General features: G+C 39.0%; 1 protein-coding gene across 1 annotated transcript; it reads right to left on the bottom strand.

The window, feature by feature from the left end:
* Positions 1-264: 264 nt before the first annotated feature.
* On the bottom strand, positions 265-17,543 carry LOC141655321 (uncharacterized). The gene is made up of 4 exons (XM_074462407.1): positions 17,355-17,543; positions 936-1,270; positions 574-781; positions 265-498 (listed from the first exon to the last, which is right to left on the bottom strand). The coding sequence occupies exons 1-4, from the start codon at positions 17,541-17,543 to the stop codon at positions 265-267; spliced, it is 966 nt and encodes a 321-aa protein (XP_074318508.1).
* Positions 17,544-17,991: the final 448 nt, after the last annotated feature.

Below are 17,991 nucleotides of genomic sequence, written 5' to 3'. Positions count from 1 at the left end.
CTTTCTATGATAACAACTATTATTTATTCACATCTCATAAATATAAATATAAATTATTAATTAAAAATGCAGAGTAGTACAGTCTTCCCTCCTTAAAAAGAACTTCGTCCCGAAGTTCGCCACACCTCACTACTTAAACTAAGTAATTAAAATGGTAACCGACACACACTTAGTTAAATTACTATCATATGTGACCAAAATCAAACGCGGTGTTATATTCTACACCCGTAAAAGAAAATGGTACGTCCTCGTAACCAACATACCTTACGCAAACAAATGAGGATACTTCTCCTTTATCTCAGCTTTAACTTCCCAAGTAGCTTCCTCCACATTATGATTAGACCATAAAACTTTCACCAAAGAAATCTCAATATTTCTAGTCTTCCTCACCTTTCTGTCCAAAATCTCCTTAGACACCTCCAAATAAGACAAATTCGCATCCATCTCAACTGTCTCGGCTGCTAACACATGAGTAGGATCTCTCACATACTTCCTTAACTATGAAACATGAAAAACATTATGAACTCTTGCCAAGGCTGGTGGTAGTGCAAGACGATATGCCACTTCACCAACGCTATCTAAAATCTCATAAGGTCCAATGTACTTCTGACTAAGCTTTCCTCTCTTGTCAAACCGCATCATTCCTTTCATAGGTAACACTTTCAATAATACTTTATCTCCCACAGAAAACTCGATCTCACTCCTCTTCAAATCTGCATAACTCTTATGCCGATCTTGTGCAGCTCTCATCTTTTGTCTATATATGTACTTGCTCAACCATCTGCTGGATCAATTCCATCCCCAGTGTCACGGCATCAGTGACATCATCCCAACAAACTGGACTCCTACACTTTCTCCCATACAAAGCTTCAAAAGGTGTCATACCAATACTAGCATGATAACTATTATTATAAGAAAACTCTATCAAGTCCAACCTCTCCTCCCATGAACCTTCAAAATCTAAGACACAAGCCCTAAACATATCCTCTAAAGTCTGAATAGTCCTTTCGGTCTGTCCGTCTGTAGATTGATGAAATGCAATGCTCATCTTTAAAGTCGTACCTATACACTCTTGCAACTCTTGCCAGTACTTAGAAATAAACCTCGAGTCACGATCAGAAACTATATCTTTTGGAATCCCATGTAACTTCACAATATTTTTCACATCAGCCTTAGCCAACTCAGCCTTACTCCAAATATCTTTCATAGGAATAAAGTGTGTTGTCTTAGTCAGACGATCTACTATCACCCAAATCATATTATTGCCCTTCTGAGTACGAGGCAAACCAACAGTGAAGTCCATAAAAATGTTCTTCCACTTCCACTCAGGCACATCTAAGGACTGTACCTTACCATGTGGTCTCTTATGCTCACCTTTCACCCTTTAACAAACTAGACACCTCGAAACAAACTCAGCAACCTCCTTCTTCATCCCAAGCCACTGATGCGTGTATTTTATATAAGGTTTTTACCCTATATTTACAGGCATTTCTATGTTATTTATGTGGCATCTAGCTACAAATATCCCCTGAATAGTCTACTTTGGTTTGTCTTGTATTAATTGCAGGTATGAACCGAAAAGGAGCAAAATCGAGCGTGAACCTGTCCCAATCACATGCATTTTGTAGAAGGAAGAATCGGAGCTTGGAATCTGTCACTTAGAGATGCGTGAAGTGGCTTTGGAAGGTGTTTTGAGTTCATCTGCGCTAACACAGCTCGATCGACTAAGTTGGCTGCTGAAAACTGGTCGATCGAATGCTTTATCCTGCTGAAGATCCTCGATCGAGTAACTATTGTACTCGATCGAGAGGGGCGTTTTCTCGGTTCCTCGATCGAGTACTTATTATCCTCAATCGAGTTGTTTGCTCTGGACTTTACTCGATCAAGTGGTTTCATTCTACTCGATTTAGTAGTTTCTATCTTGAGGATATTTTCTACGCAAGGATATTTTATTTTTTATCTTAGAATAAATAGGATGACGACAGTAGAACAATTATCACTTTTTTTACCTTTAACTTTTGGATCTGAAACTTTCATCTCATCTCTTCCCTTTTGCACTTTACTCTTTAGACCTAAAACCTCCATTGTTTTGGAACTCCTTTGTAATCGGTATTTCTCATCTTCAATTTCTTTACTAATTATTATTGCAATATTTATTTCTTATTCTATTCATCCTTTCTCCTTTATTCTTTCTCTTGTTTTACTAAGCAATTTATTCATCATGTTTAGTTTAATTGTTGTGGTTGTTGTTACTATTTTCTCAACATTAATTATGCATAGCTAATCTTCTATGCTAGGACATAGGGGAGCCTTGGTAATTAGGGAGATTATGAATAGGTGATTAGGGTTTGGTACAAATTTGGTTTGTGTTGTTAATCATTGCATTTAATAGAGATTAGTTGCTTGAGTCGATGCATTTAGCTAATTGATTCAGTACACCTTGACCTAGATCGAATGATTGGAAGGGGTAAGACTTGCAATGAACATTAAGGCATTCTAATGAGGGTTAAAGCTAAGTTAGTAATGTTTTAAGGCTAATAGCGGACCGAGAGGACCTTTTCATTACCCTGCAGACCAAATTTATGCTGACCTTTGACCCTAGTTTGGACTCCTAGAAAACTATGGCGAACCGACTGTCCTAGCTACTTCCCTTTATCTGTTAACTTCATTAAAGCTTATTCCTTGTTCCTTTCTCCCTCTCTTTCTCTTTATCTTCGTAGTTTAGAACCAAAATAATCAAAACCCCAAGAAACGCTTATTTATACAGACCTAGTTAGCATACAAAACTCCAATCTCCCTGTGGATTCGATACCCGACTTGCCTCTGCTGCATTAGTTAGAGCCAGTTGGTTTTATTTTTGATAGGGTTGCGACAGCCGTATCAAATTTTGGCGCCGTTGCCAGGGAAGTGGTGTCATTTTGTTTACTTTACATTTAGTTTGTCTCTCGCCTCAAGGAATTTATTCCTTGAGGCTGATCTCATATTTTTCTCTAGTGCTGTAATTATGTTGCAGGTAATCTGTCCTAGAAGAGGGCATTTCTATATCTGCTGTTCTTACAACTCCGTTTGCTAAAATGCCGAACATCGCCAGTCACTCAGAACCTACTGTAGATTCTCTGCCCAAAGGTTTCCTGCTTCCTACTACAGATTCAGGAACCTTTGGAATTCAGCCATCTTACATTCAATTGGTTGAAAGGAATCTCTTCAAGGGAGTAGCTGGCGAGGATCCATGCAAACATATGGAGTTGTTTCCTGATTACTACTTCACCATTCCTCTAGTTACTGGGGTGACACAAGACAGGGTTAATGAAATTCTTTTACCCTTTTCTTTGACTGATGACGCCCGGGAGTAGTTGAGAGATTTGGATAGGGAAGCTGCTGGTGTTACTGACTGGAATTTCCTAGCTTTAGACTTCTACAGAAGGTATTTTTCACCACAGTGCACTAATGCATTAAGAGGCCAAATCACTACATTCACACAATTGGCCACTAAAGATTTGAGTGAAGCTTGGACTAGGTTCAAGAAGCTAGTTCATTCTGTACCTCATCATGGTTTCCAACGTTGGTTCTTATGCACCCAATTTTACAATGGGTTGTATGCTGATTAGTTTTGTTGTAAAACTCGTCGCAAAAGTTACTCAACCAAAACAATATTTATAACTTTACAAACTACTCTTAGCAAAGAGGTACGTAAAGGTCGGATCCCAAGGGACGGGTATTGATGTAGGATTTTCAATTGTAAATGGTTGCGTCTAAGGGTGTCACAATTTGGGGTTGAGATAGGAGATCAATTAAAACTAATCAACAATAAAAACAAAGCAAGGTAGATAAAATGAAGATGTAAACAATTGATTAAAAGCACTAGGGTATCATGGGCTTATAGGGGATTCATGGGAGTTGATCATACAAACATGTTCTCAAATTATAAACAAGCAATTATTATTGTGATGGGATCGAGTTAGTGTATATCTTACAATCCCTAAGAAGGTTTGGGTCCCGGAGCCGAATCGATTAGATTGTACAACACCTACAAGTCGACTTATTCCTTCCTATCCAACTATATGCATGGTCTAATGAGACTCGAGTTGGTTTATGTCTTACAAGTCTCATTGAAAATATAGGTGATGGGTAAAAAAATTCAAGGATTCATAGGCTCGCATTTTATCAAACATAACATGTGCATAAATTGAAATCACAACAAGCAAGCAAATAAATTATGTGAACATATTAGATTAAGCATGAATCAATCCCCATGTTGGTTTCCCCTAATTCCCCACTAACCCTAGCTAAGGAAACTACTCACTCATTATCAAGTTTAACATGCTAACAAGGTTGTCAATTTCATTAACAAGGCAAAACATGATGAATGAATAAAAATGATTTAACAATAATTAAAGGATTAAGAGAGAATTATACCTATGGAGATTTCAAAATAATAATGCAAAGAATAATAGAAGTACTTGATGATTGATGGAAGGTTGTCAATCTCCCAATAAACCCAAATAATCTTCTAATTACCCAAAATAAATGATGAACAATAGAGAAGTTAAGGAAAGATTAAGGATTGAGATTTGTATTAAGACTAGATTAAGAGTTGATTACATGATTAAGATGAGATTACTAATTGATTACAACTTGATTAAGAGAGCATTAAGATTGCTTTATAATCTAGGTAGTACAAAGGGGTATTTATACTAAAGATTAGGTACAATGATGAGGGTAACTAAGGGCTTAAATGACTATTAAGACCGTTAAGAAAAGTCGAGGAAATGCTCCTCTCCAAGGAGATGAGCATCTCCATTTTACTAGTCCCGTATGGATATGCTCCTCCCGAGCGGCTTGGAAGCTGGCACGGTGGGTTCTGTCTGGAGATCCGAGCGGATCATAGAGGAGACACTCGGATTCTAGGGCTTCAAGACGAGCATCTTAAGCTCGGGACGCTCGGATTGTTGTGCAGGGAGACGCCCAGATTGCTTGCAATCCGCTCGGATCCTGGGTCAGGCACTTCTCTTTTCTCTTCAATCCTCAACTATCCGCGGGGATCTTGTTGGGGATGCAAGGATCCTTTCATCATTGCCCAATCTACTTTATTATCTACATAGGTCTTCTAGTATCATCTTCCCTTTGATTCTTGGTCATTACATGCGATCAATTTAGCTCCATTTTTCCATGTAAATGCAAGGTTTGCACTCCTCTCCTACCAAGGAAACAAAACCTCAAAGAATATGCAAAGTGGGAAACTAAAGATAGTAAATGACCCAATTATGCACTATAAAGCATAGGAACGATGCTAATTTGAGGACTAAATGTGCTCAAATATGAGTCACAATATGTGGGGTAATATCCATATAAAACCCTTAAAATTTAGGACTATAACGCAAATTTTAACATGTGATAAAATGTCATAAACGAAAAATACAAGAGAAAACGATAAGGAATAAGAATCAACCTCGGGTCCTGTGCAATTCGGCATAATGAACAGAAATCAATGTAGATTTCCTCCTAATCGTTGCACCCAAGACCGTCTGAGACTATGCCCCTTGTGCTTGAAATTACTCTCTAATTGACTTGCAATATTGAGAGAGTTGTTGTGAGGTTTTGTGTGAGATCTAGAGTTTCAGAGGAAATTTTTCCGAAACCCTAATTTTTGTGCAACTGACAAAGATTAGGTCAAAAGGAGAGAGAGCCTCTCCTTTTGTTCACTCGGTCCAAACCGTGAGCAAGGGGAGGGAGTGGGCTTTCACTTCCTCCTTATTTTTTAACTCTTGGTCCGACTCGTATCGCTAAAATGTATATGACGGGATTATATTATAAATCGTCATCGGTTATCGGTTATTAAAATATCAACTAGTAACATGACTCAGTCGATATATTAATACTTGTCCGACAATGACAATATTTTATAATTAATTAATTCAATATACATTAATTAAATATAATCGTTTATATTCAATTTACGAATTAACTGCTTAATTCGCCTTAGCCATTATTATTTAATCCGTATTAAATAAATATCTCAACATCGCGTTTGACTAATTATTAGTCAATAATAACTCCGACTAACTGCTTAGTCATATTAGGCATCAACATGACTGTATTTTCATACTGTCACATCTCTCAAACGTATCCTATAGGTGTGACTTTTAGGGACTAGTTGATCACCGCCATCTGTTTGACAATAACGTCAAACTTATCTAGCAAGCCAACCGTTATTGATAAACGTGGACCAACTGATAATAATACAAAAGTATACCCTTTGATCCTTTTAGAGATTTAAATGTTATTGCACTAACTGTAGAGGACACCAGCCCCAAAAAGCTCCCACTTGTCCGTACAAGTGTATGTGCAATAACGTTATCCGCACTAACTGGAGGACACGGCTCCAACAAACTCTAACTTGTCCGTACAAGTGTATGTGCGATAACCGATTCTCATATTCATTTAAAATTTCTCCCACTCAATGTAAAACAATTTGCAGATCCGGATCCGCAAAGGTCGTATTTTACAATCGATCTATATCAAGAGTGGTTTCCCCGACTAGAGAGTAACTCAACTGATAAAACGAATTCGTATTCGAGCATGGCCATGCATTTCGATTCTGACTCCTCGAGTGGCCCTGAGAAATATCGAGTACCTGATAAAGGCTGAATATTTCCTTCAACTCGACTCCTGCCGATCTAAGCACAGCATGAAATGACCCAGAAAAAATCTACTTGGCCCCCTGTTACGGATGACCGTGAGAAAGAAACCAAAGTCACCCAAAATCTGCCTTAGTCTCAAGAGACAGTCGATAGTCAAAATAATCGACTCTTAGGATCACCATGGAGGTCCTATCCACGACCTGGCACCGAATGTTATAAAACATTTAGGACTCCATGTCGATGTCACAATTGTGTCCTACGAGATATCCGTATAACTCGCCTATGTGATTGGTCAGTCAACCTTTTGACTTATGGCTCGTTGAACCCACCATCAACCAACGTCACAAAATAATTGCAGTTATCATCTCACGTGGGCAATTAAGGACCAAAAATATAATGTTTGTTCAGTTCACTTTGTGGTGTTCAAAATTGTCGTACAAATCCACATGAAAAACAAAATATATAAATATCAAAAAGATGATGTCGTATAGAGTACAAAAGAGAATGAATCTAATCCATAAAAGAGTACTACAACTCAGGAATACGTTTAATTCCCATGGAATTAACATGCCCTTCATGCTTATCTTGTCGTAGTGGTTTAGTGAGAGGATCTGCTATATTATCATTTGTAGCAATCTTTTCTATCATTACCTCCTTTTGCTCCACGTAATCTCGGATTAGATGAGCTTTCCGTTGTACATGTCTAGACTTGTTGCTAGACTTAGGCTCCTTAGCTTTGAAGATGGCACCTCTATTGTCGCAATAGATGGTGATCGGGTCATTCAAACTAGGCACTACAGATAGTCCTTGTAAAAATTGACGCATCCATATCGCTTCCTTTGCAGCTTCGCGCGCGCACGGACTCGGACTCGGTCGTAGAATCTGTCAAACACTTTGTTTGGAACTCTTCCAGTGATCGTAGCGCTATTAAGAGTAAAAACGAATCCAGACCGAGATTTCGAGTCATCTCGATCCGTTTGGAAGCTAGCATCTGCAGAATCGTTGCGCATAGCTTTTGTTCGCCTCCATAAGTCAATGCCCAATCTTTAGTCCTCCGTAGGTACTTAAGAATGTTCTTGACAGCCATCCAATGTGATTCACCTGGATGCTGTTGGAATCGACTTGTCATACTCAATGCATATGCCACATCCGGACGTGTGCATATCATGGCATACATGATTGATCCTATAGCCGAGGCATAAGGAATCCGTGTCATGCGCTCTTTCTCTTCCGGTGTCTCGGTGCCGAGACTTGCTCAAATGCACCCCTGGAGCCATAGGAAGAAACCCCTTTTTGGAGTTAGTCATGCCGAATCTCTCTAGGATCTTGTCTATGTAAGACTCTGGACGAGAGATAATATCCGACGTGATCTATCTCGATAGATACGGATGCCCAAAATTCTTTGTGCCTCACCCAGATCTTTCATCTGGAAATGGTTCTTCAACCATACTTTTACCGAAGTTAAGAGAGGTATGTCATTCCCAATCAGGAGTATGTCATCGACATACAATATTAGGAAGACAATCTTACTCCCACTCGACTTGATGTATAGACATGGTTCCTCGACTGATCGAGTAAAACCATTTTCTTTTATCACCTGGTCGAAACGATGATTCCAACTCCGAGAAGCTTGCTTAAGTCCATAAATGGAACGCTTAAGCTTGCATACTTTCTTAGGATGTTCGGGATCGATGAAACCTTCGGGTTGTACCATGTACAACTCTTTTTCCAAAAAACCGTTTAAGAAGGCGGTTTTCACATCCATCTGCCAAATTTCATAGTCATGAAAAGCGGCAATGGCTAAGATAATCCGAATGGAACGCAGCATGACTACGGGTGCAAAAATTTCATCATAGTGCAGACCTGGCACTTGGGTGAAACCTTTAGCAACTAGTCGTGCTTTATAGATATCTTGTTGACCTTCCACAGAATGCTTTATCTTGTAAAGCCATTTGCATTGAAGGGGACGAACCTTAGCTGGTAAGTCAACAAGATCCCATACGTTGTTCTCATACATGGAGTCCATCTCGGATTGCATGGCCTCAAGCCATCGCTTTGAGTCGGAACTAGTCATGGCACCTTTATAGGTTGCGGGTTCACTACTCGTTAAGAGCAGAATGTCATCTATGTCATGTTCCTCGACCATACCAATGTATCTGTCCGGAGGAATAGAGACTCTTCCCGGCCTCCTAGGTTCCTCAGGAATATTAACCACAGCCAGGATTGAAGAAACTGGTTCCTCCAATGGTTGCTCGGTATTTGGTTCTGGAATCTCCGACAGCTCGAAGGTTCTATTACTCTTCGCATTCTCGAGAAATTCCTTCTCTAAGAATGTCGCACTAGCCGCAACAAATACACGTTGTTCGGTTGGCGAATAGAAGTAATGACCAAGTGTTCCTTTAGGATAACCTATAAAGTATGTCTTGACCGATCGCGGGTCGAGATTATCCTCGTGTCTCCACTTGACATAAGCCTCGCAGCCCCAAACCCGTATAAAGGACAAGTTAGGGACCGTTCCCTTCCATAGTTCATATGGAGTCTTGTCAACAGCTTTAGACGGACTTGATTAAGTATTAGAGCGGTGACGAGAAGAGCATAACCCCACAATGAGGCAACACGGTGTGACTCATCATGGATCGAACCATATCAAGTAGTGTTCGATTTCTCCGTTCGGACACACCATTCAACCGAGGTGTTCCGGTGGAGTTAATCGTAAGGCAATCCCACAATCCTTAAGGTGTTGATCAAACTCGTGAGAAAGATACTCGCCACCACGGTCCGATCGTAGTGTTTTAATCTTTCTACCCGATTGGTTCTGTATCCGATTCTCGGTATTCTTTGAATTTCTCAAAGGATTCACTTTTGTGCTTCATTAAGTAGACATAGCCATATCTCGCTAAATCGTCCGTGAAAGTGATGAAGTACCTATAGCCTTCTCGTGCGGTGATTGACATAGGTCCACACACATCCGTATGTTTGAGTCCTAATAGGTCGCAGCCGCGCATTCCAACACCTTTGAAGGAAATTCGAGTCATCTTACCAATGAGACATGATTCACACGTGCCAAATGATTGAAAATCAAAGGCCGAGATAGCTCCATTCTTTATGAGCTGTTTAACGCGTTTCTCATTAATGTGTCCCATACGGCGAACCATAGATAAGTTTGATCTTTGTCACCAACCTTTAACCTTTTATTCATTACGTGTAATATTTCGGTGGTCCGATCTAAAACATAAATTCCGTTCATGGAGACTGCCTTGCCATAAATCATATCGTGTAATGAGAAAATGCAACTATTATTCTCTATTACAAATGAAAAACCAAGTTTGTCAAGTGCAGAAACTGAAATAATGTTTTTGGATAGACTGGGTACATAATAGTAGTTATATAAAAATAACTCAAATCCGCTAGGAAGCTGGATCACATATGTTCCCCTTGAGACGGCAGCCACTCGTGCTCCATTCCCAACACGCAGGTCCACCTCACCCTTTACGAGGGGTTCGATGTTTCGGAGCCCCTGCACATGATTACACAGATGAGAACCACAACCAGTATCTAGTACCCAAGTTCCGTAACTTGCGTGGTTAATCTCAATCATATGAATAAAAGTAGAAGTAGTAGAAGACATACCAACAGGAGTAACGCGACCTGCTTTTATGTCCTCATGGTATACATGACATGTACGCCTCCAATGCCCAGTCTTGTGGCAATGGTGGCATTCCATGTTACCAGTCTTGCTCTTTGTCGCACCTGATGAGGTGCTCGACTCACTAGGCCCACTCTTACCTGATCCCGACTTCTTAAACTTCCGTTTGCCTACCGCTAGGTCTGCCTGAGCTTTGCCCTTACCCTTGCCCTTGTTTGACACAACGAGAACATCCTGTTTCAAGCTCCCACTAAACTTCATATCCTTCTCGGTCTGTACGAGTAGGGAGTGTAGTTCATGAGGACTTTTCTTCAAATCATTCATATAGTAATTCGCTCTAAAGAGTGCAAAACCATCGTGGAGTGAATGAAGCATGCGGTCAATCACGATGTTCTCGCTGATTTTACAATCAAGCGCCTCCAGTTTCTCGACATTCTCAATCATGCTGAGAATGTGTGGGCTAACCGGTTGGCCCTTCTGGAGTTTCGCATCAAGGAAGCGAGTGGTATGCTCATAGGTCACGATTCTCGGTGCTTTCGAGAATTCCTTAGTGAGCGTGGTGAAAATTTTGTTTGCACCTTGGGCTATGAAGCGTTTATGCAAATTGGATTCCATTGCAAAAATGAGTACGTTTTTATCGCACCCGCTTCCATGACGAAATCGTTATACTTGGCGATCTCGTTAGCTCCAGCCGTGGGGCCTGGGTTTGACGGGATGGGCTCTGTCAGATATTTGAGCTTCCCGTCAGCAGCGGCGGCATTCCGTAATGCCGCCTCCCAGTCCGCGAAGTTTGATCCATCATTCTTCAGTCGAGTAGACTGATTCATCTGATTCATGAAGATCCGAAGCCAGGACTCACGGTCCAATGTGGCACTTGGCATTGGGTCGTCAGCACGGCCAGCCATTTTGTTATTAGCAGTTTAAGTGATCGTGATCTACATTGAAAAAGAAAGGAAAAACAAAACGAAATAAGCAACTCATCGAGGTGATTTAAGTCTATTTAAAATTCATTTTAACGTGTAGACTCATTGCACTTGTATAATCGATCTACCTCAAGAATTATACAAATGATCCCAAGACTCAATTTCCGTAAATTGATAAGCTAACTGTTTAGCTAGTTCTATCGTTAGAACTCTTGGTCGATAGATTTCCGTAAATCCTATCTATAGTCCACCATAATCACAGGATCGTACGAGTGACCATAGTGTTGAGATAAAATAGGTCAATCAGTTCCAACTTACCCGACGTAGAAGGGGTCATATTATGCCTACCGACGAAGAAGGGATTCATTGGAGTTTGACCTATAAAGACTATTCTCAATTTTTGGTTATACGAGGAAGATTCCATCAACTTAGTTTTAATTCATTTTAAGTGAACGAAAAACTAGCATTGCGTGAATGAATTAATTTAGGTGATGGCTTATAAAAACGTGTGATATCTCAGTATATCATAGAAAACTAACGCAGTAACCTCTATATGAGTCGGTTTTTCATGCAAATATTAGGTGGTTTAGTTTTAGGCGGAAAATGATGCAAACTATCGTTACAATAAAAAATGTAAAAGAATGCAAAACGTAAATAAAAGTCCTAGTGTGGCCTATCCTAGTAAAAAGAACATAATACAACTTTGGAATCCACCGCTGGACCCGAGAAGCTTGTCTTGATGTTCCATCTTTGTCCATGCAGCGGGAGTGAGCATCCGATCTCCATCTTTGGTCTTCTCAAAATTACAATTTAAAAAATACAAAATATAAACCTATTTACATTCTAAATAAAAAACTGTAATTACAAGGAAAAACCAAAACGGAGATACAAGATCTCAAAATACAACCAAGACCGTGTTCCATCATTACGGTAACACATTCTACTAAGGCCACACTAAGTTACAACCGTTTGTAAAATTAAATACGTAATAAAACATTCAAGGCATTCAAATATAACGATAAATAAAAATGCATCAACTAAAATAAAATTTATTCGTGACATAATTCCGTAATTATGTTAAATATATCCAAACCACCTTTTAACGATTAAAATTATGTGACAAAACCGCTTCTATCAACTTAATTTTAATTCATGATAATCCGTTACTTTAAATTGCTTTAAAATAACTAAATGGTACGTGAGTGAACCGTTTCACTATCAAGCGAATGCACAAAATCCGTATTGTGCATATGTTATGGCCGAAAAAATATAAAACCATTTTTTTTTTATTGTTGCTGCTGCCGAGAGCAAAAAAAAACAAATTTTTTTTTTTTTTTTAATTCGGCTTGACCGAGAGCAAGAAAGGAAAAAAAAAATTCCAAGCATCAAAACCCTCGTAAAAACGATTGAACAAAACAAGACCAATTGCAATTTTGATCTAATTCATATACAATTAAATCTACAATTGATAATACTTTAACATATTGCTATGATTATCGTTTAAAATAACAATATGCAAAGAACAAATCGAAAAACAAAACATCGTCTGATCAGACGGGAACCGTTTGTCACGGTTTTCAATGAGAAAAAAACCAAAAACAGCCGTGTATACAAAACAGTTCGGCCGCACGGTTTTCTATGCAAAACAAGATCGTTTCAAATCGTTTTATGAAAATCAACATGAAAAATTTACGTGGCCTCGCTCTGATACCACTTGTGGGGTAATATCCGTATAAAACCCTTAAAATTTAGGACTATAACGCAAATTTTAACATGTGATAAAATGTCATAAACGAAAAATACAAGAGAAAACGATAAGGAATAAGAATCAACCTCGGGTCCTGTGCAATTCGGCCTAATGAACAGAAATCAATGTAGATTTCCTCCTAATCGTTGCACCCAAGACCGTCTGAGACTATGCCCTTTGTGCTAGAAATTACTCTCTAATTGACTTGCAATATTGAGAGAGTGGTTGTGAGGTTTTGTGTGAGATCTAGAGTTTCAGAGGAAATTTATCCGAAACCCTAATTTTTGTGCAAATGACAAAGATTAGGTCAAAAGGAGAGAGAGCCTCTCCTTTTGTTCACTCGGTCCAAACCGTGAGCAAGGGGAGGGAGTGGGCTTTCACTTCCTCCTTATTTTTTAACTCTTGGTCCGACTCGTATCGCTAAAATGTATATGACGGGATTTTATTATAAATCGTCATCGGTTATCGGTTATTAAAATATCAACTAGTAACATGACTCAGTCGATATATTAATACTTGTCCGACAATGACAATATTGTATAATTAATTAATTCAATATACATTAATTAAATATAATCGTTTATATTCAATTTACGAATTAACTGCTTAATTCGCCTTAGCCATTATTATTTAATTCGTATTAAATAAATATCTCAACATCGCGTTTGACTAATTATTAGTCAATAATAACTCCGACTAACTGCTTAGTCGTATTAGGCATCAACATGACTGTATTTTCATACTGTCACATCTCTCAAACGTATCCTATAGGTGTGACTTTTAGGAACCAATTGATCACCGCCATCTGTATGAGAATAACGTCAAACTTATCTAGCAAGCCAACCGTTATTGATAAACGTGGACCAACTGATAATAATACAAAAGTATACCCTTTGATCCTTTTAGAGATTTAAATGTTATTGCACTAACTGTAGAGGACACCAGCCCCAACACAATAAACATCCCCAAACCGAACCTTTGCTCGTCCCGAGTAAAGAGGTGACAAAAACTAGGACCTTTATTCATACTAACCTACTAATATAGCCGATATGAGATAATTAGTGGGTCTCACTCTGCCCTTCAACTCACAATAAGACAACCATGAGGTAGGATGCCTTCTTGCAAGGCAAGGTGGGGCTTGCCAAAATGGCGACACATCCAAGCATTAAAGCACACAAAACAAGTAATGGACGCATCTACAAAAATGAATAGCCACTTTCCTCATCTAAGTGGCGGAAATTATCTACAAGGGAAGCAATATAAGGGTACACATTCCATCATAGATACGGTTTCTTCAAACTACTAAACCTAGAAGGATACCAATAAATCACTTCCAAGTTATGTCAAGCTAGGGTACCTTTGTCCTCAATTGTTAAATGCTTTCGTCAAGAGTAGTCTCCCTATGGTGTTAGAAACACTGGAGGATCGCGGAATTCCCCTTCTTGCCTAGACAAGAAGAAGGGTCGTCTCCTCTCTACCATGCACAATAGTGGATACGATGGAAAAGGGATCAATAGAACTTGAGTTTCATGTGGGATTTTGCTTTTTGTTGTTATTTTCCCCCCAATTTGTTGTGGCATTTGACATTTTGAGAACATTTCTTTTGGCATTTCTTTGATGTTTGGCATTTTCAACACTCGACAATTTCAACTTTTTGCATTTCTTTTTGAACATTTTCAAAGCTACCCCATTTTTAGTGAGGGTGCTTATTTTTGAAGCATAGGAGTTTTCATTTTTGTTTCTCCTCTTTTCTTTTGATGCAATTGCAAACCTTTTCTTTTCATTTCAATTTTTGAACTCAAATTTTGAACAATTTTTGTGCCAATTCCCTTTAATGACAAAATGTGGTAGAATATGGATGATGGTTGCATGGTTTCAAGGGTCACCTTCAAATAAACGGTAGCCAAGGAGTTATCACACCACAAGGTACTCTTGACTAGGCCTTAATCCATGGGTCAAAGGATACTAGCATGATACATCCTAGGGTGTTTTACAAGTATTCTAACAAGAAAATTCTTAAGAAGAAAAAGTATCTACAAGGGCCTTATATACACTTGTCAACTTCCCAAATAGACGCTTTCACAAAAAATTTCCTAAATGCAACTATATGCCATGATACAACTAACATTTATACAACCTAATGCATATGCCTTTACCAACTAGTATGCCAAATAATCTAAATGCAATCCTATAATCACATTGTTTATACCGCATCAATCAAAATAAAGCCACATAGTCATTAACATAAAGAGGAAAAAGGAGATTAGAAATATCATACCATGCGGTCTTCAATATCCTCATGTCTCGGATGTGGCGTAGTCGATCAATGTGAAAAAGGATGAACAAACACAATATATACAATACTACACTATGAAGGATATGAATATGTTTTTGAATTTTTGAATTTTTGCATTTTTCAAATTTTTATGGTTTTTATGTTTATGAAATAGAAGACATGTTTTTGTATTTTTCAAAAAATTTCAATTTTTTTCATTTTTGTTTTATAAGTCATGTTAGAATTTCCCATCCCCACACTAGTATGGGCATTGTCCTCAATGGCCAATACGATAGGAAATTATGCATGCTATATGAAAATGCATGATTGCTAAGCTAAATGCAAACTATATGACATATAAATAAAAGTGAATGCAAACTAAGCTATGCTATATGATGCATGAATTTTTGTTTGGTTGGAGAGCATAATTTAAATTAACTCCCAATGCATATGCTTGAACTTCCCCAAACCAAGTGAGAGTGAGGGAGTTCATGCATAAAGAATGCTATGCATGCAACTAAAATTGTCATTTTGAATTTTTCATGGTGGGAGCAATAAAAGACACCTCAATGGGGCCGAGGTGGGAGTCCTCTAAATGTTGCTAAGACTCAAACTCATGATCAAGAAACAAATTTACAAACAAGAGAAATGAACAAAGCCAAAGAAGGTGTAGGAGACTCACAATGTATTGTGACATCCTCCAAAGAGCTTGTTAATCCTCAATTGTCGCCCATGGCGAAATCAATACCATCTCCATCATTATCATCATCCTCACTAGCATGATTGTCATCATCTACCTCCATAGACCCGGAGGCTTCACCACTTTCACTTGAGCTTTCTTCTTCTTCCCCACTTCCTTTTTCTTCTTCACCTTCTTCTTCTTCATCACCACTCTCAACAACAACCTCCTCATCACCCATGCTAGCATCCCTACGAACATTAGGAAAGAAAACTTCCCTATCCGCCCAACTAGGCAAAGGACATGATGGGTCAAGAAGTCCTTGCCTAGCTAGGTGTAAGAGAGGCGGATATTGAGCTCTATATGCATTGACTCGGTCTTCATGGGCTTGGTTATGCATTTCTTGCATTAAAAGAGTCAAGTAATCATTTCCCACCGTAACATTTTCGGGTCGAAACTCATGGTAGATGAACGGGTAGGGTGGAGTGATAATAGAGGAGGAGGGCTCGGCAATGGCCTCCCTATGGTGTTGCATTATGGACTCGTCTTCCTCGGAGAGTGGGAGAAGATAGTGTGGGCTACGGACATTGAGTCGGCAAATTTTGTTCGGTAGAATGAAGGACTTGGCATCTCTTGTAAGCCACTCAAATTTGTTGTCAAGATTGTCGTTTTTGACCCAATGGAATTTGTGAACCATAGTGACTAGATCAATGAGGTGGCCACCCTTAACCGGCTTATAAGTACCATCTTTGTTGAAATTCCTGTTTAAGTGTTTTGCCAACCAAGTTACGAATCCCCCATTTACTATAAAGGCCGCGCCTTCCTTACCATGATCGATATTAAGCCACCTTTCGATCAAAAGTTGAAGAATATTGTACTTCTTGGTGAACTTTCTATCAACATTCATGGTCGACTCGAGATAGATAAAATCAAGTTCGGTGAAGTGGTTTGTTCCCTTCCTAGCAATAAGAGTGTTCCCAACAACCTTGTGCCATACCCTTATACCCGGATGGTGGACATAAAGAGCACGACAATCATGATAAGACGTAAACTTTCTTTCGGTAATAGCCTTCCACAAAGGGACGGGATCATATTTCGTTGAAGGTTTCTTCACATAAGTCGAGTCATTATAAAGACCGAAAACTTTACCAAACTCATTAAAGGACATCTTCCTATCCACATTCTCAAGGCGGAATTCAATATTCGTTCGAGTCTCCACCTTTGTAACTTTCAATGAACTTAGAAATTCCAAGGTGAGGGAGGGGTAGGTCAATTCTTGCATATCAAACAATGTAAGCAACCCATAGACTCAAAGAAGTTCTTGGTCCTTTCAAGGACACCCAATTTGGTCAAGGCATCTTGGCAAATAAACTTGGTGGGTAAAATCGATTTCTTATCAAGAGACACAAAAATTTTCCTATGAGCATCGGATGTGAAAGTTACCTCTGGGTATTTTTCTAGTTGCTCAATAACCGGGATAGAAGTAGTAGCTTCCACCATAGGAATTGGAGCTTCTTGTGTTTCCTCTCTTGCTTGATGTATCACCAAAGCCTTTGAGGCTTGAAGTGCTTGTTGCCTTTTTGGAAAGGTTTGGTTTGTAGGTGCCTTGCTTCCACCTTTGGTCCTAGCCATTGTTCTTCTCCTCGTATGTATCAAGAACCAAAGATTTGCTTGAATTCTTCTAGTATCCTCAAACTTCAATGAATCCCAAATCGATTTAGGATTTTCGAAATTTGCCTTTAACCCTAGAAAATCGATTCAATTTTTGAGGACTAGGATGTTTGAATGGCTTTTGTTGATAGAGGAGTGATTTGTTTGGGTTTTGAGGAAGTTTGGAATTAATTTGGGTGAATTTGGTTGAGGAAATTTATTTTTATGGTTGGAGGGATTGAGGGTTTTCAAGGTTTTGGAGGTGTGTTTGTGTTTTGAATGAACTGAAATGAAATGGGAAAGGGGGTTTTAATCCCGTGTTATTGTATTGCAGCAGGGGAGACGAGCGTCTGCAGCACGGGACGCTCGGATTGTTGCCCAGTCAGCTGTATAAAATGTAACCCGTGCTGAGACGAGTGTCTTCATCAGA

This window comes from Silene latifolia, chromosome 5 (genome assembly GCF_048544455.1).
Source record: "Silene latifolia isolate original U9 population chromosome 5, ASM4854445v1, whole genome shotgun sequence".
In the NCBI taxonomy this organism is placed as follows: Eukaryota; Viridiplantae; Streptophyta; class Magnoliopsida; order Caryophyllales; family Caryophyllaceae; genus Silene; species Silene latifolia.
This window is presented reverse-complemented; position numbering and strand designations above follow the sequence as displayed.